The sequence below is a fragment of the Antedon bifida genome, chromosome 1 (assembly GCF_963402885.1).
Source record: "Antedon bifida chromosome 1, ecAntBifi1.1, whole genome shotgun sequence".
Classification (NCBI taxonomy): domain Eukaryota; kingdom Metazoa; phylum Echinodermata; class Crinoidea; order Comatulida; family Antedonidae; genus Antedon; species Antedon bifida.
The window spans coordinates 13,041,414-13,066,478 of NC_136226.1; the positions used below are offsets into that span (position 1 = coordinate 13,041,414).

At 31.6% G+C, this 25,065-nt stretch overlaps 1 protein-coding gene across 1 annotated transcript in view; it reads left to right on the top strand.

Annotated features, from left to right (window-relative positions):
* Positions 1 to 202: 202 nt before the first annotated feature.
* Positions 203 to 25,065, top strand: part of LOC144842749 (NADPH oxidase 5-like) — a 46,223-nt gene continuing 21,360 nt past the window's right edge. Inside the window, exons 1-2 of the mRNA XM_078699270.1 lie at positions 203 to 331; positions 11,612 to 11,717. Of these exons, the coding sequence (XP_078555396.1) occupies positions 319 to 331; positions 11,612 to 11,717 (119 nt within the window). The 5' untranslated portion in view covers positions 203 to 318. The remainder of the gene's footprint in view (positions 332 to 11,611; positions 11,718 to 25,065) is intronic.

Sequence of the window (25,065 nt, forward strand, 5' to 3'; positions counted from 1 at the left end):
TCATTATTTTTAATTAAAAGTCGCACACCTTCCAAATGTATGTTAATGAGTTCACACTAAACATTATTATCACACGCCCTCTATTATAAAATGGAAACATGTCGGGCATGGCATTGGCAGCAGAGACAACTAGCTGTCAATACCGCACTCAAACTATACATACTATTGACGACAATCAAGCTAAGTACATCATCCCGCCTATGTGTACGCCTATATTACAACGTGTTTCTACTGTTACCATCTATTTTTAAAAGTACTCGGATGACTAAGAAAATATAAAGAGCTTTCCAACAGAAGACGTGAAGTGTACTTATAGAGATGACAGACACCGGTAAGATCATTATTAGCACCTGGTTTTTAATTAGAAGTTTTAGTTTTATGATAGTTCATATTTTAAAATTTGTTAAAGCAATGTTTAGACCCTTAGCAATGTTTATAATCTTCTGTACCTATTTTTTCTGTATATAGGGCGCAACGAATGATAGTTCATTTTAAATAAAACAAAATCGTTACTGATTATTATATATTATTATTATTATTTATATTAAATAAAAAATATACATTTTTAATGCCAATAATTTAATATTAATACGATTAAAAAGCTATATGGAAGATGTTTCTGCTTGTGAATTAGGACAGTTCAGGCCTACATACGTAACATAACTTTATTAATTCTCTTCATTTAATTATTTAATTTACGAAAAACAAACAATGAATGCATAGTTTTTCGTGAGCTTTTGAATATATCGTCACCCATCAACGTATAGCACTTATTACAAACAAAATTGCTATTATAGTAAATTGTCACCATAAATGTAAATTCGTATTTTACTTGCTTATTCTAATTGTAAAATATGTTTTTGAAGATGTTTTAACAACCCGAAATCCAAACAAGTTCAGTTGGAACGTTATTTTTAATAAAAATATGTGTATGTTAAGAAAAGGTCTACAGTTATACATTGTTTAATTGTAAGGACTATATATTATACTTTTTATCTGTCAATTGTTAAATAATACAATTGATGGCAATTAAATTAGTACCCGTTAATTTATATAAAGCAAAGCATACTATTCATTTTAATAATCGTGCTTTTCTTAAGATTTTCTTATAATGAAAAACGTTTAAGCTAATTAATTGGTAAACTACCCGTGCTTGTGAATAAAGACATTGGGTTGAATGAAATGATTACTAATTACAGACACGTCCATGTCAGCTTGTGAATTTAATTCTTCAGAATAATTAATATAAGAACGGAACCAAGATTTGTCGATGAGGATTTGATGAATTTTTAACAGTTAAAATACGAAATCATTTGAACTTGAGTGCGTTGTTCAAATTTATCGGAATAATTAAACTTTTTTCCACATTAATAAGAATTAATATAGCAACAGTTAAGTACGATGCTTAATAACACGACATTAAAATACTACATACTTTCAACAATTCAAATACGGGGTGAAGGGATTGGTACTCCATAGACGAAATATAAAACAAATGCAATCACTAAAATAGTAGCCTTTCGGTAATAATATTGTTCGTATCATGAATAAATTAAAAAGTATTGACAATTATTGCAAAATCCCAAAACAAAATTGTCAATAAGTATAATGTTACATTCATTGTAATTGTCATTACAATTGATATAATTATTACTTATTAGTAGATTATTATTAGCAATTAGCATGAATTGAAATATTCACCCTAATTGCTGCTATAATTGGATGAATAATATTCTCATTAGTTTACTAATATTATTACGGATTTGTATAATTCCAAGGAACATACATATCTAGATATTTAGTACGGTACCGTAATAGTTATACAGTATAAGCCTAATTAATTAGGAAAATAACGAGCGACTTCGTAAATTTATATGAAGGTACGAAAACATGTACCACGGTCATCATCGATTAAGTAATTTTTTTTGTTTTTGCGTTATATAATTAAGAAAACAACAAATATGGTGTATTTTATACTTTTATAAATTAAATATGCAGACGAAATGGGTAGGGTGCACATTTTAATTCTTCAACTTAGTATAAAGCTATGTCTATACTCTCAATTGGGTTTGCAAAAAAAGTATGATGTGCCCAAATATAGTAGTGATGTGACATCATCGTGTCCATATATGGGCACATCACATTTGAATCTGATAGTGTGTATGAAGGTACGAAAACATGTACTAAGATCATTTCTTTAAACAATTAAACTAATATTTTGAAAGAAGTCAAATCTAGATCGCTTGAAAGAATTGGAAGAAAAATAGTTTTATAAAATGATGGTTTTTACATATAAGACAGTGACCAACAGACAAACAGCCGCACACAAAAACATCTCATAATACCATTGTCATAGTGTATTGCCTTCGTGAATCATTTACGTTGTAGCACTCACAAATAAAATAACATTTTCCATGGCCAGTTAAAAATATATTAATTTTTAACCATTCTAAGGATAAATCACACAAAAATACGCGGTAATAGCTTGATGAATTATTAGTGAGACAATAACAACAGATTAAAATGACAGAATGATATAATCTACGTCAAGGGTTTTCAAATAATATAGTGACGTGCTAATCCTGATCTAATTGACAGTTTCAAGCAAACTCATATCAGATTGCTCCGTCAACAAAATAGCAATGTTTACATCATTGTTAAAGCTAGTTGTGTCTCAACACGTGTCTTTCCATTAAAAATTGATTTCCATTCGCTTTGTGATCCTTGTGCACATGAAAATGTGTGAAAGAAAACAATATAAACGTATTCAATTCATAAATGTTCAATGATATCACGTTCAATGATATATATCGTGAAACCGAAGTGGTACGCAGTGAAATCAGGGAGGTATAACATTTTTATACTGATGCAACTCACATCAACACAAAATTTAATAGACTTACTTTTAAAAGAGTGTGGGTATCACTTCCTATTATCTGTATAATAAATAAAAGAATGATTCGTGTTTCCATTTTCGGAAGCAAAGCCATAATACAAATTCAACAGATACACGTGAACTGTCGCCAACGGACCTTGCTCAGATGTCTTTCAATTGGCGTCAAATTATTTCTAGATACTTAAGTAATATATTTATGTTTAATTGAGAATGCTTCGATTACAAATAATGAATAGATGGAAAACCCCGCTGTGGACAGACTACGATAGGCCTATGCCTACTTGTGTTAATACAGTTATATTCATTATTTACGGCATTGGTTGATATTTGTATTGGTATACAAATTATAAGATGCCAAATGTAGCCTAACCCAATAGGTCAATCAGGGAGTACTACTTTCAAAATAATTAATTTGTGTAAATAAGTGTGTAATTCTATAGATACCATACATTGTAAGAAGCTTTGATTATTGTGTGCGGGTATTTTTTAGCATCGACATTCATTAGACAAGGTAGACAACGATCGGAAAACACCCTATTTGGGGCAAATCGTTGAACATAAATTAGTTTTAATTGTCAATAAATAAGTATCTAACTCAACCTAATTAGTAACAGTAACAAGGTTACATTAGGTGGTTAAAATCAGTGCCGAACGTATGAACATACACATAATTTCAGCGTAAAAAAAACTGGCGATTTCAAAATGACGTTTGTATTTTTTGTAATTATTAATGAATACAAATTAACGTTGAGAAGCAACAGTCAGTAAAAAAGTTTATTTGTATAATTATGTGTTTAAACAGTACCCACACTCACAGTAAGACATTTGCGCTTTAAATGGCGACAAAAAATGGTTTATGTATTTATTGTTAAAGGTTTTAAGTTTATCCCCCAAGGGCCCATCAATTTACCTACTTGTGTGAGACTGAGGGATTGGAATGTTCCATTCATCGCCAAGCAATACGTTAGTAGGCCTATAATAATATAATATTAAATCTATCAAAATAGTATGTTTTTAAGAAAATCGGCTTGTCTTCAACATTATGATGCTGTACTCGAGCTGTTTAACCAATTTTCAGCTATTAAAAACTATTATTAGTAAATTATCGTAGAAGGAGTCGTAAATGCGAAGCATCCTCGTATTATTGTGTGCGGTTATTTTTTAGCATCGACATCCATTAGACAGTTTGGGGCAAATCGTTAAACCTAAATTCGTTTTAATCGTCAATAAATAATTATCTAACTCAATTAATTAGTAAGCAGGGTTACATTAGGTGGTTAAAATGAGTGCCGAACGTATGAACCAACTTTATATACCATCCAGTAAAAGGTAACGCGCGATTTACTAAATTTTGCCCTTACGTACAATTATATATAGATGGTCCTATGAATTCAACCATGGAGGAAAAATAATTTATTCAATTTATTTTTTCCTCCATGATTCAACCACTTAAAACCAATTGACTCAAAAGCAGTAACGATAATAACACTGTATATGTATCAAGCTTTCACAATCATATCAAATTAAAACAATGTTGAAATCGAAACACATTAAAGATATAATTACCATGTAATAATATTAACATACTTTCTATTCTTTCTTTAATTAGACCCACTCCTTCATTGTGTAGTACATAATATACACTGTCACTATGAGGCCTATTACGCGCAAATACACACTTTTGGATAAAAAAATATATATCTACAATGTGTAAATACATGTTTAAATAATTATGCAATTATTCCGAAGGATTTATAACATTTAGCATTGATCCAATGTCAATTGTATAGAAAGGTATTTAAATTCACATGTACAGTACTGTAATTATAACAGTATGATTTAACGATATCTAATTCAACTAAAATGTATTTTACAGCCTGAGAGAAAATATACAAAATAAGTTATACTATTGATTAAACTATCGCTAAATGTTTGTATTATTGATTCAATTATCAGCACTATCATTACATCTCAAAACGTTGATTGAGAGTTTGACATGTTTATCTTTCGCTCATACATTCTGAATTTCGATTAATCTTAAGAAATTTGCTAAATATGTATCTTAGGGGAGGGGATGGTGTCCTTGGGAGGTAGGCCCTCCAACGTCAAAACCACGTGAAAATGGTATCTTTCGTATTTTAAATATGCAAATATACACGTCAATAAAGAACGATGCATATAGGAATGGTGGTGGTAAATCTGTCTTGATAAACTTCATTAATATTAAACGTTTTAACATTCTTACTGTATTTGACTAATTAATTTATCGGTTATTTTTATTTTAAATATTTCTTAATTGTTATATGTCAGCTCTGCTTCTATTTTGATGCAAACTATGTAAATTATTCATGTTTTATCTCTTTTTTTATTTTTGTCTGTAACATTTTTTTGGGAGATTGTCACCAACCTTCTTTACTCACAGATTCGTGCATATTTGACCAGCAAAACAGCTGTGTTTGCTAGAATCTAAAAATTGATTTTTCTTTCGGCGTTTTAAATTGTTGACATAAAAATAAAATTTCTAATAATTACAGAAGTTAATGGTCAGTTAATTTAATATTACAAAAGAATTGGCTAATTGAGCATGTTTTTAGAATATTTACTCATTTCCGCAACATTTCCGGTCTTTGAAACCACATGCAAAATTATTGTAAACAAAACAATAATTGTAGGCAAAGCTTTAGGCAGGTGTACATTAAAATGTCCAGTTTTTCATCTCGTCATAATTATCATTTTTTGTGAAATACAATAAGACTAACAACGTGTAAGCGCTAGAAAGTAAAATGAGATTTGAACTAGGAATACCGTTACACAATCTCAAAAGAACAATTAATAGAGATGAACTATCACACACATTCCATCACCAAACACCAGCAAATGACAACCTAGAAACTATAGCAATAAAACGAGAGTCGAACTCGGAACGTTTGACAGAAACACGAGCAAAACATGCGGAAATACGTTGGCGTCGTTAAGCTTGATTCCCACACAGTATACTAGGACGCAACGCAAGAACTTAAACCGCAACGCGAGCGAATATTGACCAAATTAAAAGCGATGGATTATTCCAACTTTCGCTTGTGATTGGTCAATTCGCTTGCGTTACGGCTTACGTCCTTGCGCGTCCTAGTGGGAACAAGGCTTAAGAAAGGACCACACTTTTGAAAAGACATACCGAAAGTAAAAGGTAACGTCAATAAATAAAAGTTTGGTTTTATTACGAAGAAATGTTTATATTCACCTTACAGACCGTTGCGGTTCCAGTAACATCCTGTAATATTCATTAATAAATCATATGTAATTTTGGTATTCATTATTAACACATTTCATCATTGAATCATCAATAATTACCTAATATTACTTGAAGGTTGAGTGTAATCAGGTATAGAATAGGTGATGACCAATGGCAGAGAAATCATAATATAAGTGATTCAAGCACCAATAGTTTTTACATTCTTTCGCGAAGTACAAGCATTTTATAGCTAAATATACTGTGGCCTGCATATTATTATACTGAACCTACATCTGATCATCATTGATGTGATATCAGTTTGACTGTTATAGTATAGAAAAATCGAATGTGGACAATGTGTATATTTGCGAAAAGTACAGGTGGTATGCTAAGCATAGTGCATTCAGCCATACTAACTATTTCTTATAGTTTTAACACTATTAATCTCAGGAGCAAAATCAATGTTAAAAGCGCTTATGTAGATCATACTACGTGGCTTCAGCTTCTATCTTGATGTTAACTATAGGAAAATTATTTGTACTGATAAAGGCATTTGATGGACATAACAAATCAATATATCGTAGGCCTACCTATTAAAATAATTATACAATTTCGAGGTTTGGAAATGACTGTTTACAGTAGTATTCAGGATGGCAGACTCATTTTCTCAAATTACCATATAATTTCAAAATATGGTATCAAATAATTAATTGTAAAATGGGGAGTTCTCGCTCTATTAAGCTAATGTGATATTTATTATTTCGTTCCACCTTATCCGGACGACTAAGCATGATGTAAACGGTGGGCAAGGGTACTTAATTAGTATAACAGGAATAAAGTCACATTCCCCACTACTACTACTCACAATAGTTTATATCGGTACAAGCCTCACCACTCAATATTATTGTATATGTTCGTGGAAAAATAAGTTTGCTCTAACTTATTTCTCCACATGTTATTGTGTGTAGGCCTAAATTTATGTGGACAATTGTTCATGCCTTTACGTATTTTCTTTAGAAACTATTATGAGTCAACACTGTACACGGTGGTAAGACCAGGTACTAGGTAGAACCAACTGCTGCCAAAATATACCGTAAATATAGTATTTTTTTAAATATACTTTTGGCGGTACCGTATAAAAGCAGGTTTTTTTTAAATTATACTCATTCATACGGTAATCCAATAAAACTTGACCGAAATCAAAGGTCAGATATTTTTTTCCTCTTTGACCATGGTCATGATATGATAAAATAACTATAAACTGAAATACGCGTTTCACAAATTGTAACAATAAGTTTGATTTTATTGATTAACATAATCATTTTAAGTTCAACATAGCTATAAGTTTTTTCCACATTTTTAAATAAAGTTAGATGATCAGTAAACTGTCGTCGTGTTTTTATTTGAAGGGGTTTTTTCTGTGTGTACACTATTTTTAGTTATTTTAGTGATAAAAGCTATGTAAATCCGATTTATCCCGTGGGAGCTGAATAGGATATGTGCTCTGTAACTGTTTGTTAATGGTTTCATTGATCAGTGTGCGTAGCTGTAAACGCTAGACGAGAAGGACAAGGGAGTTATCATAACCTCATCATCATAGTGCAGGGTTATAATAACTCACAAAAAATAAGACATTGATAATATCATAATAATCAATACATCAATTATTTATATTTTTAAGTATACATTCATACTACACATATTTTGTAGTTTGTTATTATAGATGTATAGATTTTTGGTTGTATTTTAATTGTAAATGTGTCTATACTATACTGTAAATTTTTTTTGTTTTTAATTTTCCTTTTTGTATTTGTATTTTCCGAAATTTAATATATTTTTGTAGATTTTTAATGTTGTGAACATTTTAGTGAATAATTGTGCAATATTGCCACCTATACTAAAAGATAATAATAATAATCAAATAAAGAACAGTGCAGTTTTAGTATATTATAATGTAAATTTTTCGTTTTTTTAAATAAAAGTGCAATTGTATTTTCCAAAATTTTGTATATATTTTAAGATTCTTAATAAACGTTATTAGCTATGTGCTATTGTTTTTGTAATTTTATATATACCGTAATAAATAAAAAAAAAAACAAGGCCGAATAAATTAATATACTTCATTGTCAACGTATATTTTTTAATATCTCCAAAATAAAAGTCAGAAGAACCAATGTATCAATTTATGTCATATCGATGTATAGAATGTCGTAAGCTAACTGTTTTCCACAACATAAATATTCTACTTAGTTATAATATATACACCTTGCCTAAGATTTAGCAGTATCCTCCCGCATTAGACACCCCCGGTAATAGGCCTTGTCTACTAGTAGGTGGCCATGATTGCATGAGGGAGGAGAACCTCCTTGATTACATTGTCATTTCATAATTGCCATTGCATATTATCACGGCAGTGTATGTACATGTTAATTATAACTTGAATGTAATCATTTGACCCATCACCAATGAGGGTTGCAGATTGATTAATATGATCAGCGGGATATGTTGAATTCGTCTCACACGTGATCATTTTTCGGAAATATTATTTTTCTATGATGGAGTAAACAGTTGAGTTGTAGGCTCTGTGCAAAACATCGACTATGGCAAAGTAAATTAGAAAATGTTGTTTAATGTGTGAGGTCCTTATTTAGTTTACAGAAATATTTAGGATATAATCTCACGTGGTATTTAGTTTCAAACAAACTTTTAACACCATGAGGGGTTGTTGATAATTAATATTAATAACAGTTGATTATGTTACGTCATGGTGAAGGTAAACTGTCTGTTAATTAACCTATTTAACACCATACAACATCACTGTGTCACCTCACATCTCAAATATTTCCAATACGTGCTGATTTAATTTAACTTCACTGTTACTTTAATTATGGTATTAATTATTACAGTTGATTTATTCAAAAGTAATTAGCACAATTTACCATTCCTATTAAATAAGATCAGCGGTAAGAAAAAGCGCCTGATGTTTCTGTAACACAAGTATTGCTAAATGGGCCTAGCTAGGATATGCACCTTTAACGCTGTTGTGCACAGCTGTGTACACACACTACCTACAGTCTATGGATGTACTGTACTCAAAATGAACTATTATTGGCCGGAACAGAATAACAAGTCAAAACATTGATTTAAATTGTAGAAAAGTTTATTTGTTTGCAAATAGGTATAAATATAATGTCAATAACACCTCGTGATATGTTTCTGTTCTCATGTTTAGCCAGTTGTCAGATTATTCTAAATTATATTGAACTTCTTATGTGTAAACATTAGCTAAATTTATATTTTGAGTTGAGTATGTACTTTTAACTATAATTACTGACGTTTTGTTTCCCTACTTTAATACCAACACATGCACCATAATGTTATATTAGTTATATAAGCGTAGTTAAAATTTTTCGCATAACATAGTTCATGTCCTTGTACCACAAAATATTGTAATAACTATTTAAAAAGATATAATTGAGCTATGGATATAAACAATGACCTTTTCTAAAATCACGATTTAAAAAAAACCGCTAAAATAGCATTGAATGTTCTGAAATACTTCAGATGGTTTGTCAATCTTGGTATTGTATACTCAATCATATCCATGTATTTGTGCAACGCAATGAATCAGTTATTCGTTTATATTATTCATCCATCTACCCAGGCTGCAGTATTTACCATTCGTTAAATTAGTTTAGTCGCAATTTGGTAAATTTATTTTGGAAACGTCGCTGCTGGAACTTTTTCAGCAAGTCATTAATAACAAGTTAACCGATGGGGGCAGCACACTTTCCTACAACTGATGGAATTAATACCGGTACATTTGCAACCTATAGCCAACATTGTACATATCATATCTCTGTTTGCATAAATCGCAAATCCCTTTAAATCAGAAGTTGCTAATGCTAATACTATCAGTTAAATACATTGGTTGATTTCATTATATCGACTTGTTAATATTTAATGACGTGTGACTTCAGTGAAGCGCACACGTCATCGATTTTGTGTTGTTTGCATTGTCATCGTCAAATTAAAGTGGCACGATATATCTTCATCGTAATATTAGATCATATTAGTGAAGTGGTTCAACCTCATTCTACAATATTGGTGCCACTTTCACATGTTGGATTCTCTTCAGCGCTACTTTTTGAAGATCTAATAATGCCTTTTTAATAAGACCACAGTAATGATCTCTTTTTCCTGATTTATAAGCCTACATTATGAAAAACATTAGTAAAAATATAACACGAAATTGTCCAGAGGTCTAATTAAAAGTAAGTATTTCTGGAAACAATCTAGAGATAGGCAATACGATCCAGGATATTGTATTTAAATGGAGCATAGAATCATTTAGAGAGCGTTTCAATCGCGCGCAATAAGTAGTAGTTAATATATCGTTCGTTTGCAATTTTTCTAACTAAATGTTGCTAAAATATATGCCTAATGCCACTTAGTTGTATAGTATTTTTCTTCAGACCTGCATGTAGGCATACAACCAACTTTACAGCTGTACAGCCCAGAGACGCTAGAAAAGTTTAATTTGAAAATAATAAACTTATTGTCATATATTTTTTTTAACTGACGTACTAATGACATTTTAAATTTATATTGTTGGATACAATCTGTTTTGTTTCATCATAACATAGCCAACTATGTTTGTATCTGTACCTAAAAACATGGGTTTATTAACTGAAAACAAAATCCATACTTTTGCCTGATGGATTCCTGTAAAAGGTAAATTAACACAATTATATAGGAAATTTACTAAGGCTACGGGTCTTTATTCTGGAATAAACTCGAATGTTTTGTTTTCATCATAACACCTCTCAAAATGTGTGTATCCACACCTAAAACATGGGTTTATTAAATTAAAAATAAAAATAAATTCACTATATTTTTATAATACGGAAACCAGATAAAAATAGAATTTAACTTGATAAATCAATGATTAAATTGAGAACAGAGATGTAGACAAATATCTGTTGTTGACGATAATGACTTATGTCACGACTACATTAACTTAGTGTATTCAACATTTGGCCTTACAATTTATTGAAGAATGTCTCCTAACATTTATGGTTCAATGTTTACCTAATTGAGTATAGGCCCAAACATACAATTACACACTATTTTACATGATGTTCGATTGTCACAATGTTATTTCAGTTTGTGTAAAAACATTCGAGACCTTTGTGCACTAGTTTTTTTTATTCTGTACCGTTACAATGGTAATCTTTATTGGGATGAGCATAGAAGAGGAGAGCAATGAAATACAAATTAGCTACGTGTTTAATACACGTAAAAGAACATTAGTGATAAGCACATTTATAATATTTTCTGTTTGTCTTGTTCTATGTATTTCTGTTTGTTGTGGTGTGCAGCCTACAAGCAACGCATCACATTTGCAGCAAATTTGTTCATTTTAGGAAGTATATTAATTACATCATATTTATATTATTTTTACTTGTTTTGTATCTTATTAGAAACTAAAATTGACCACTTGAAAGTTGATAACATCAAGTTGGACACAATATCAACTGATGGAAGTAGATCTAACCAATCCTCCCCAAATGGCAGACGGCGAGGAAGGTGAGTAAATAACACGTTATAAATGAATACTTTTAAAGATTCCATCGATGAAAAGAATAACAAATTCATTTTAAAACAACCGTACAAAGTTTTACTCGTGTGAGGAATAAATATAAGCATATTTTATTTCTATGAATTATTTTCTTACTGATGAAAGCTTTGAAAAGTGGCAAAAGAGTATATTTCAAATATTACCTAATGTGCCAAGGATTATTCGTAAAAGCAACACTCCTGCGGGCTATAATAATAAATACTATTAACTGGATATATTTCTATGGACTAGAACGTCTACACAGGAGAAAATACGCCCATTTTAATTTGATAAAACTTGTGTTGCTGAGCAACTCGAGTGGATGTGGTCAAAGAAATGTCAAAACCCCGGCTAATTCCTTCATACCGGTTGTAGAACTGTTTATCATAAGAAATTGTGAAATGCTCCAACTGATCTTAATTAGGCCTACTATACTGTATATAATGGGATACAATATTAGGTCCTAATATTTGTTTAGGTAACGTTGGCCTTGCAATAATATTACATTTTACATTACTAAATAAATATTCAAATGACACTGTAAGCCTACTAATTGTTCTTATTCAACATATTGTGGAAAAAAGAAATACAGTGAAGTGAACTGTAAACTTCCTGGTCTACTTTATACAGTATTAAAAAAAAAGTATGGAACGCCAATTGTGTACTTTGCTTACTGTGTTTTTTTTAATAATCTCGGTCAGTGATCACAGCAGTTAAAGTCCATTTATGTTTTGTGAACCATGGTTTAATGTCTAACCAAGGTATATCTGCAATCTGTAATGAAATCAAAATACTAACGTAACCAAAATTCGTTTATTAAAACACATTGTACACTCATCGTTAAACGCGGCAGAGTCTCGCACATTTTGTTATCGATTCTCGCGTACCCATTAACGGTCCAGTTCTCGTTTATTTCGGCTGAATAGTCTCCAAGATAACATACTACAAATCAACCATCATAGGTCCATAATTTAGTTAGTTATTACTAAATCGATAAGTAGAGCCACATCATCATTTGTTCACCCTTTATAGCCATACCGTATAGCCTGCCATGCATAGGCTATTAGAAGACTAGTAAGGTATAACAAAAAAATGGTATACGTTAACTTTTTTTACACGGAATTCCATATACAACCCAAAGGAATTCAAATATTTGTTTTCTTTCGTACGTTTGTTTTAGTAATTTGTGAATAGGAAAAACACAGGCGTATAGTCGCGTTTATAAATAACAAACACAGATTATAACATGTCACCAGTCACCAAAATATGAATGATAATACTATAGATTAGAATCTGACAATGAAAATGATAATAATCACTGATTATGTCATCTTATTTTATATATATTCTACTTAAATAGTGAAAAATGTACAGCACACCCCGGGCGTATTTTAAAAGAAAATACAGTTCCAGAAATGGGGCTCTCCGTCGATACATGATACATGAATAGGAACATAAAGCACGTTAGATAAACAAAAATGGAGCTGGATAGCTAAGGAGTATGAATACGATGTAGATGAATGTAAGATATGCTGTGTTTATTTTATTTTGACATATCCAGCAGTTCTGTATCCTAAGCATCTTTCACTCAACGTCAGTTAGATGGTAGTACGTAATCCCGTTGTGTATACGTCGTACTGATACCAGTATACCTTCCACCTTGCCAGATGAGACCTTAGTACAAACGATGAATTTGCTATCCATTTTACTTTTAAGAAATATTACAAAATACAAAATGATGACAATATTTAGATGTTTTCGCAAGAGGTAAGTAATCATTTCTTAGATTTGGCGGTGATGCTGAGGTTATTATAACTTGTTCACTCTGGTTCCACAGGTTATAGTCTTTATATTACAGCAAAAGGTTTAGAGACGTATCTATATTCAAATATTCAATGGAATATATTTTCCGAACGTATGGTATCAGTTGTCTTCCGATCTATCTTTATAGTCTGTTCCATGAATTATGTTACCTATCTGCACTTCACAATAATGTAGAATAGGTCTAACATGATCTACTGTATTTTGTGGGTATTATTAGATCCAACGTTCAGCAAAGAAGGTGGTGGGAATCAAAGAACATAGCTTTTTGGCCAATTTAAATTTAACACATCAAATAATTTAATTAATCCAATCATCAGCATAACTACTGATTCGTTAAATTGTAAATTATCCCAGTAGCTTTAAGACATCATTGGTATTTTTGTAATCTGTTTTAGTCCATCATCAAAATAAGTAATAAAAATGTGTGGTGAAATTTGACAAACAGAGAATAGTCGAAGGTTTGAAATTGCTAGCATGCAATTACAACCGTGCACTAATTTAATACAAGATACGATAACATAAAATATTGCCTCCGTGATTTTAACTTTTGTATATGAATGGGTTCCACACAGGAAGATTCAGCTAAGCTGCTAAATTTAGTTAAAAAAAGACAACGCATTGTACTTTTAAATTGTCATTGTTAAAATACACACAGTTGGTTGACCGATAGAAAGGATTCACGATCTTTTTATTAACGTTGCTGAAAAGAGTGGTCTATATATATGTCCATCATCGTTGCTTTCAATTCTGCGTCAATTTTCCTTTACAGATGTCAACTGTCGAAGATGTCTGTCGTTTGTTTATGTTTTACAAACGTTAATATTTTATACTGTATACACTATTTGGTCCACCATTTATAGATGTTCAACCTCCTCGAATTAATTTATTTCTCTACATTATTAATATTATAATACATAAAATACATTTCACGAGTACATATACAGTAGTTTTGATGAGGAGGGGAAGGCTGAGGGGTCAGCATAGACCGAACCGTCCTATGAGGCACCTACTAATGTCTGTTACAAGATATATTGCAAGCATAGGCCTACATTTAGGTCTTGATCCATATACATAATATGTTATCGTGGCATTACATTAACACTATACCTTGTTTGACCCTTCAGATTTCAACAATTCTGGTCACGGGGGGAAATGGGATAATCCTTTACAAACGGTACTGCGTGCTTTTGTGAATATACTGTAGGACAAAGTTGTACCCAAACTATCCGAAGATTTTTAATTAGGACTATGAATAAGTGTATTGTATACACTAAAAGCTTGTACAGTAATTAAATAGAAATACTAGTGATATACAATAACGAGCTGGTGGAGCATTTTGAAAAATTATTACGGGGTGTTTTTTTTTTATTAAACATTAACAAAACTAAGCCAAGTTGCCACCCATGCTTGATTGTTGTCTAGAATTACCAGAATTTGGAGCTTCTTAATTCAAAATTATCAATTTTAGCCAAGGGCGTGAGTAGTTTATTAAACAAGCTTATTGAATGCAATGAATAAGATGTTGACATCACCATCACAATTACCTTCAACACTTAATACAAAATGGTTCATTGCTCTACTTTTTGTAATTAATTATTGTATTGATAAACTTATTAAACTTCGTTTGCGATGTGCATGTGATGTAGCTTGTGATATAAAATAATGTGACGTACTGGAATCAAGTCAACATAATTATACAGCCCACTCTCCTACAGTATCATGTCAAGAAACTATATACTAGAGGCATACCAACTTTTTATTTCTGTCTACTTCTGCTGAGCTGGTTTTTTGTTTTATAAATATTCTTTTTTTTTGTATTGCATACCTAATTTTATGACTTGTAATATAGCCAAAATTACATATCATTTTGTTTACTTTAATTCGGTTTGCCTTTTTCAATTTTCTTCTTTTGTCGATTAATTATGTGTAATTACAAGACCAATTAGTGTTACAGTAGGCTATAGTGCCTTTGGCTATTGTATTATCAGTTATAAGGGATTGATCTTTTCTTTTATTTTGACCTTATCAAATTAATTATCCCTAATGAATAAAGCCATTATCCTGTATGTATAAAATAAAGAATCCTTAATGGTAAATATGTATGAAACAGTAAAGATGAGAAAATTTGAGCTTAAACTGAGACTGTAAACTCGGGTATTCTGTCATTACATTAGACCACTGGGATGTTCGTGTATGATTGTATAGAAACACTTTCACTTATAACGCATTTGGCCTCCCATAATCAATCAACATCGTTGCTAAAAACGCTAACTATGACGATGAAGATGTCCACGCTCTTCAAATTTACCTAAACTATTATATCTACTACTAGGCCTACTACTACTACTACTACTACTACTACTACTACTACTACTGCGTTATATTTTTACTCTGTTAAACAAAAATAAGAACATAATCGTATGTCCTATAAACTAGTAAATGTAAAATATAAATAATCCTGTTATTAAGAACATCGTAAATTACAAAGTTAACATTTTTATAAAACATCACAAATTTGCGGTAATTAAACATTACAGATAAGCCATAGATAAAAGACTTTTAATTTATTTTCTTCAAATCTTTCAAATTCATAGTGCTTATTCTTAAAATAAAAATTATGTAACATTGACTTTTGAAATCACAATAGTTGCGGCAGTAATCAATCATGGTTCTTATTATGATAATTCCCAATACAAATATTTTAATCCAACAAATTAGACAACATCTAATATCAAAGACTACACACTCAAATCGATAAATAAATAGAATGAACATATTGCCGGGATGGACTCGTTTGCTGAGCGGAATCTTCATATTTGCCGAGAGAAAGCACACACCAATTATTGGTATGGAATTGTGAGTCTGACGACGATGATGAAGACACGCGTAATAAAACGTCACGCGTGGACAAGTGCACTGTACATAAACAAACATAATTTTAAGATTGGGATCACGTGCTTTTGTACAAAGTTGTTCAGATACTTAGTCTATTAAGATAACAAACAAAGTTGTTTTCTTTGAATTGACCATATTATATAAAGTAATTATGGACAAATTAATTAATTAATCTTATATCATCTGTCATTAAGAAATTCGATAAAAAAATTAACAAAATATAATATTAATTAATATAACTTATGACCATTTGGAGTAAGGGATAAAATAAGATAATTAAAAACGCTCAGGAACTTTGCAAAATTATTTCAGCTCATATTGAAGATACAGATAACTCGACATTTTATTACAGTATAATTAAATCTTATCTAAAGTCACCACTAGTATATCCCGAACTATATACCTTTTAACTCACAACAATCTAGGACGATAACGCAAACAAATAAATAAACAAAGCAAGTAACAGCCCACACAATTTAGACTACTTCTTTCAACAATTCTTCTTCTTCTTCATGTACCATATCCTTCAAGAACGTTGGCGGTTATGGCTTTTCTGAAAACTTCTTCAAAATTCAGTTTGAGTTCTTTTGCAATCCTTTCTATAAACATCGCACTTTGATTTCCTCTTGATTTCCTCCCTTCAATCTTCCCTGTTAAAATGAAATGTTCTAGTTTTTTCTTTCTGAGCAGATGTCCCACAAAATTATATTTCCTCCATTTCATGCCAGCTGTTACACTTCTTTCTGTCTTTGCCAGTTCAAGAACTCGTTCATTGGTAATGTGAGTATACCATTGTATTTTCAGCATTCTTCTGATAAACCACATTTCTGTGGCTTCGATTCTTCGCCATAAGTGTGCTTTCATGGTCCAGCATTCCGACAATAGGGTAACCTCAATAGTATATTTTATGAACATGACTAAAGGCAGATATCATTTATTGGTACCTGCTATTAATTACTGTAGGTTTGCAGGGTATTGTATTGGAAAACTTTAAGGGTTAGATACTCCGCCGATGATGCGGACGAGGCCGGATTGCGACGCGGCCGGATCCGAATGATCGAAAGTATGTTTCATGCATTAATTGGATGTAACTAATACTGCTAACTGTGCCACTGCCTTGATTCTTAGGCATACATTTATCATTTGATTGAAAGAGTAACTATATGCTAAAACTGCCAGTATTACTATTATATAATAAGATATATAAGGATATATTTAGGCATGTCTGTCCTCACATACTAAGCTGCTTCAGATAATGACCTTTGTTTTTTACTTATAAGGAATAAGTAAAAAGATATCAAACAAAATAATGTGCTGACGCTAGCTTAAGATGGATTATATTAGTACATTGCTCTCTCTCCGGAGAATAATATTAATTTTCATTTATTCTTTCATTTCGTAAACATCAAGTACATATCAAATTAAATATAAATCAAATAACTGAAAAGGGCAATGATGTGGGTATCAGTGGCTGGATCTAAATTGAGATACAAATAAAATAAGCAAAATTGTATTTAATTTAAAAAGTCAAAAAGAAATTACAGATCTTCCGGGTAGCACTAACCCGTCCTGAGTGCAAATTGAATAAATACAGATATATGCTAAATATAATACATTGCATAAAGAAAAGAACATATTTCAGTCAATCGCATTACACCATTATTTTGAAGAAAAAAAATCGATATTTTTAGTTTTGTATTTGGCTTTAAGTTTTGAAATGTACGGAAACATAATAAATAATTCACAGAGACACAAATCAAAAGAAATAATTATATTAGATTGATCTGTTCAGAATTATTACGTTATGCTCAAAAGTATCTCGTAGCCAACAGGTAAATGTAATGATTAATAATATAATAAATAAATTAATTAATTTGATTGCTATCAATTTACAAGTTATTTCAATTATTATCATTTGTTAATCGTTTCCAATGTTAGTGTTTTTTTAATATTCAGTTTTAATTGATTCAATCAATAAATATTATATTTGTCACTACATCTTCTGAGCATGTAGGCCTACCGTATGACATAAAGAGTGTGGCAGTTACACACGAATATTACCTCACCCATTTTTAATTGATCAGATATCACGTAATTAATATAACATGTCGTCATCAAATGTAAATATTGTATAATCGTGTAATGTAAAGCCTACACAACTTTACAATTACGCACGCTGTACCGCGAGTTGCGAATGTTAACAGGAAGTAGCTGCTAAAGAGTTACGTAATCGACCCCTCGCGGAATATTGACACACGCTTTTTTTCGAATATACATTATTGCAGTACGCGTGCAAGGGTAGATGTTTTCTAGATGGTACTGTACTTTGATCCTGTTAAACCCTCATTAGAAACCGGTTATAATTGCATTGGTATATGAACTTGCCTAATAAAAACTGATAATCATTCAATAAATGTTTATTTGAAAGTTATGACAAGCCACTTATTTGATGACATGCTAGTTTTGGATCGAGATATCTCCACATAAAATAAACGAGATGTAAAAGCAGGGGCAGACCCAGGGATGTTGCCCTAGTGCCCTTAATTCCATGCTAAATGTCGTTTCTGCCACTAAATTAAAATTTAAGTCCCATTTCATCGTATACGATATCCATATAAAGTCCAGTCTGGAATCTATATATAAATTTACGTAAGGGCAAAATTCGGTAAATCGCGCGTTATTTCTAGAATGTTTACTCGATGGTATATAAAGTTGGTTAGAATCTCGGTACTTATTTTAACCACCTGATGTAACCCTGTTTACTAATTAAATAAAATAATTAGTTATTAACAATTAAAACGAATTTAGGTTCAACGATTTGCCCCAAATAGGGGTGTTTTCCGATCGTGGTGTACACTGTCTAATGGATGTCCTCATACCTGCACACAATAATACGAGGATACTTCGCATTTTCCTATCTCCTCCTACGATAATTGTTTTTAATAGCTGAAAACCGGTTGAACAGCTCGAGTACAGTATCATAATGTTGAAGACAGGCCGATTTTCTTTAAAAAATACTATTTTGATAGATTTAATATACGATTATACAAATGTATTGATTTGCGATGAATGGAACATTCCAATCTCTCAGACTCCCAGTTTGTAGGTAAGTTTATGGGCCCTTGGAGAATAAAACTTATATATAGTATTGCAATACTTTGACAATATTGTAAATACTGTACGTATTAACCATTTTTGGTCGCCATTTGAATCGAAATTGTCTTACTGTGAATGTGGTTACTGTTAGATATATAAAAAAAATATACAAAGAACATTTATTACTGTGACTGTGGGTAGATTACTGACAGTAGCTTCTCAACGTTTGGTATTAATTAATAATTATAAAAAATATAAACGTCGTAGTGGTGTATCGTTACATGTACTTTACTATTTCAATCGACTATAACAGGGATAGTTTTAAACAAGTATTATAAATCGTAAATGTTTTACTGTGTTTAGTGGCATATTATTGATAGGCCTATAAAACATTTAAAACAATATTTCATTACTGAGTGGATAGAGAATATATTTAAAAATTGTTCTTTCCATCCTGGTGCTTCCAGATCCCTCAATTCTAATGTTATATACAAAACACAAATTGTTCAAATAAACAAATTGGACTCATTTTTAAGACAAGGCCTAATTCCCAGGGTGCTAATTTTACATAAATCATCGTGTCTATTTATTCGTTTCTGTAAACGACAATGTACTATAGTCCTGCGGTACGTACATTTTTTACGCTGAAATTACTGTGTATTCGAGAACCATCTGTGGACACGACCTAGATGGTACGCGAGCGAAGTGAGCGTACCATCTATAGTATTTGTAAATTGGCAGAATGCACAGCAGTCAACAATGAGGTATACTGTACTATTATACCGCGCACAAATTATATCGGCGATCGACGTATTTTTTTTGTAGATAAGTTTCTGAGCATGCGCAGAATGAATTTCTGACTGACTAGTTGCAGTGTGGTGCGCGCGTCATGAGAGCAGGGAGATATCTCTCCCCTCTGATGAGAGGTACGAAAGGAGGCCAACACACTCTGTGTTCAGGAAAAACCCGTCATATGGGTCATCGATTTGTTCATAATTTTTGCGTTTTGCCGGTTTTCCATAATTTAAGGCCAAATCATAATCTTGCGTATAGTTTTATTTTTACGTGTAGGACCCTATTTATCTTCATTTCCGTATACGTCCGTAATAATAGGCCGAATTTCCGTAGTAACAGAGAATTATACCGGTAGCAAAGCAAATTTTGCTTCTTTCTTAAAATGTCCTATCATTATTTTCTTGTTTTATATTTATTATTTATTGTACAGTTTATAGTAGGTAAATGAAAATTCTGTGGTTTTAATTAACTGCTGACTTATTTAGCATTTAATTCAAAATAATACAATTTAACGTTTTCCTCAATATTTATAGCAGCAGCTTCATATTTTTGCTATCTAACTTTTTTAAATCATTACCAGAATTACCTTCATCGGGAATTCTCCCTGACATTCGCATTGAACGCAAAAAAATGTATCCTATTTTTAGTCGCATGTGTTCTCTAAAAAAGGGCACCGGACACGGACCTTTATTATATAGGCTTAGTCATAAAGTAGTTACAGAGTTGCAGGGCATTTTATCATTGTTGAATGTTTTGTTGTTAGCTTAATTGTTAAAATTGGTAAAAGAAGTAATAATGCTGGCGGCAACGAATTTAACGATTTTAACGCAATCCATTTTTCAACAATATAATAGTATATAATAATTGAATAGTGAGGGATTAGTTACAGTGTCAGATTTTATTTTATATTAATTTACTGAAACAACGATGAAAATACAGATAGCAATCCGGACCACGGTCCCAAATCTGAACAACTTTTTAGTATAATTTTCAGACCTGCTAGTGTTGAAAGATAGGACAGAATTGTCAAAAGCCGGCGAGCAGTCTTAAAGTAACAAGTAGACTGACATTTCATTTTCTCGAGAACTACTTGTTCAAAAAACTTCATTTTTGTATAAGAGGCAAGAGTTACAATTTGTGATTTGTAATTTTAAAACATAATTTGATTTAATTTACAGGTTTTTTAATACGAGTAGAAAAAAAAAATTCACCCGTTTGTTTTTGGCGTTGCTGTTATATTGCTGAGTCAACTGATACTATTGTTAGTTGAAAGGCTGGTTACATAACCATTACACCAAATTCGCATGCACATGCTTGTAGTGAAATTAGCCTAAATCACACACAGCATTTCCCGGAGAAATCTTATGTAGGAGAATTTTACAGTAGGCACTCTCGGAGTGGCTTTCTTGTTAATTATAGTTATTAGAATTTATTACCGTACCAGAAGTACCTTCATCGTAAATACTCCACTAAAACAACGACAATCATCTAAATGTATTCGTGATTTTATTTCATCTCTGGCTTGTTACATTATCATTACACATTACCGGACTTCCCCCTCCTCTCGCAATTCACAAATTACCCACGCATAGCAGTGTTCCTAGCGCCATTACAGATTACCTCTAATGGATCAAGCATTCACATATGAACTTTGCGTCGAAAAAAAAAATTGATTTGCCATTTATCATGAATTTTACGTACCATTTGCGGCCATCTAGGGGTGTCATTTAACAATTCGCTTCGACACAGGCCACACGACGGGGGTCCTGTGGCTCAAATACTCAGCCCTGGACTCTTTGGGCAACCCTCTTAAAATAGTCCTGCGACCGCCCCACCTCGATATATTTTTACCCTTCGCTCGACATGTAACATAGGGCCTATATACAGTAACGTACGTACAGAAAATAGTGGTAGTTTTTCAAATTTCCCTGTAACCATAACAGCAATATATTTATCCATGTTGTAACATAATATTAGGCCTACAAGTACAGTATTGATCAATTTGCCCCAATTACAACTAGAACCCCTAGGCGATACATATTATTTGCATTATTCTCTAGTACATAAGAATTTAGTTTACTTAGTTTTGCTTGTATAATAGAACACAGCTTATTGTTATAATAACCCAGTTGAATATATTTATTCATAAATAATATTTAACAAAACAGCAAGTTATAACAGTTTAGCAATACCAATACAATGGGCTGTAACGTACTGATCTTCACTTTACTTTTAACGTGCACGTTTTTCAAACCATGACAAATATTTGACAAATCCTAACTCTTTAGGCTTTTACATTTTTACCCATCCTCTATCATTATGGAGTTGTTTATAATTTCATTATTACGGCATCCTCAAATATGTATGAATAATGTTTATTTGACGAAGATGAGTAATATCAAATGATCATTGTTTAGAAGAACATTTTTTATAGTAATGAGGTGAGACATTGAACTGTTTTAATGATCTATCATACGTCATCTTATGTTCAACAATATCCTCATCACTAATAATGCTACTAGAAACATTTCACTAATCCTCTGCAATATATTGTCTGCTAAAACAGGATCTACAACAACAACCTGCTGCCATGTCAATTCAAAGGGTGTGCTATCTCAATGATGGTCATTTCAAGTAAGTTTGTTTTGTACCAATCAAGTGGCGGATATGTGTCTGTTGTAATGTCGAATGTAAGCTGTACTATGCCGTATGCCGTTTTATTTTTCTATCTTATCTGCTAAACTATACCGTATGTAATAATAATATGGTGATAATACCATGTGGTTAACAGTTTAATTATATAGCATCCATTATATTATTACATTGACTAATAATCAACATGGCACTTTAAAGCCATTGTTTTTGTATCCTCAACATTGATGAGCAACTTTGATATCAATTTTATCCTTGAAAATCTCCTTGGTATTATTTCAAGCATTCTTGATTCATCTCATGGTTTACTGTCAACTCTCGTTGCTGGACACATCACGATGAGTGACACATTTACATATAATTTCACTATTTTCTGAAACTTGTGGTTTTTTATAGTATAACTTATTAGTTGGGTTATACACCACCCTTTTGTTTTTGGTTTCTTTTTTTTTTAAATAAGAAAAAGAAATAAAAAATCCCAAAATGATATCTTAGAGCATCATTTATGGGTGTATTACAATAAGGCCCGTATACCTCTGTCGTGGTGGGTGTATTCTCATGACTAACCCATTGTCCTCCTACTCCTCCTCTACAATATTGTCTAGAAAAAGGAAGCAAGTTTATTCACGTTGTATTTACTTTCAAATAAAATTTAAATATAATACACTGCGATAGTTTAAAGCTAATTTAAAATATACGCCAATAAGCCTGGCGTCGGACTTTGTTCAGTTTTCAATATATTAGTATAAGTATACCTATTGAGTAATTTACAAATGCGTAATAATATTCTCTTTGGGTACTGATATCATTGTATGAATTAATTTGTTACGCGCCACCAACTCTGTGCCTATAGTTTCTATTGTGATCATCGTATAAACAAATACTTTGCCCTGATTGGCCAAATGTTTGATTGATATTTACATACTCTGGGAAGGCGATAAGTGTTAACATATTGTTGTGTCATACGCCATTGAGGACACTTAGAGAATGTTTCCTTTAAAGACACTATAGCTCTTTCAGTTTCTCTGTGTTGCGTTAGCCAATACAGGATTTACTTCAATCCTGCCTATAGTAATAAGAAGTCTTAATTTAATTATCCACTTGTAACATAGATTGTAATTTTCTATCAAGTATGTTATTTTAAAATTCCCAAGTGGATTAAAGTAAATGTGTGTTCATTGAGCCAACCATCTCCAGTACTTGTTCAGCTGAATTCATTTAAATGCAACGGCAGGTAGCGTGTTAAATATGATTTTCAATGTTGTTTAACATTCTATGTGTCATGGAAAGTTTGAGCCCTCATTAGTGCATTTAATATGCAACGTAGATAAGGTATTACTAAGTACGTCCGAATATCAGACCCATGGGACGAAACAGGTTAGATACGATCGAACGTTTGTGCAATTGTCTCGAAACAAGTTTCGCAAAACGCCATCTAGACGAGCATCTAGACGAGCATCTGGGGTGTTTTGTTGATATTACATTGATAAATAATTGTATTGCGATTGATATTATCACCGACACGCTAGCAGCTACATAAACATTTTATGTCAATTAAATCACATGTACTTTCTGTGGCATTCAACAGATTACAAGAGTATTGATAATAACATACGTAATATATACGGTACTGAGTATACTTTTTAAAAAGGAAAAATAATTTCTTTGAATTAAAACAATCTGGAGTGTATGCTTTAATTACAATATGAAAAAAAAAATGTTATATGTATTTTCCAGTGGAAAAAATCCACTCTGAAAATAAGTGGACAACAAAGAATTCAAAAAATATGAAAAAATATGGGGTTTTTTTTATAGAAAATCCAATGTTACTGGAAGCATTGTAGGAGTGTTTTGGAATTATTTTATATAAGAAAGACTATGAAACTGGATATAGTACGTTCGGGTTTCAAAATAACTTATAATGAATACAAGTAGGCCTGATAGTCACACACAGTGGAATAATTAATCTAAAATTATATTTACAAACAAATTTAAGATTTAGAAATTAATCATCATGAAGGCAAAGTGAGCCATTTGAGGAATGTACGGCGCCGT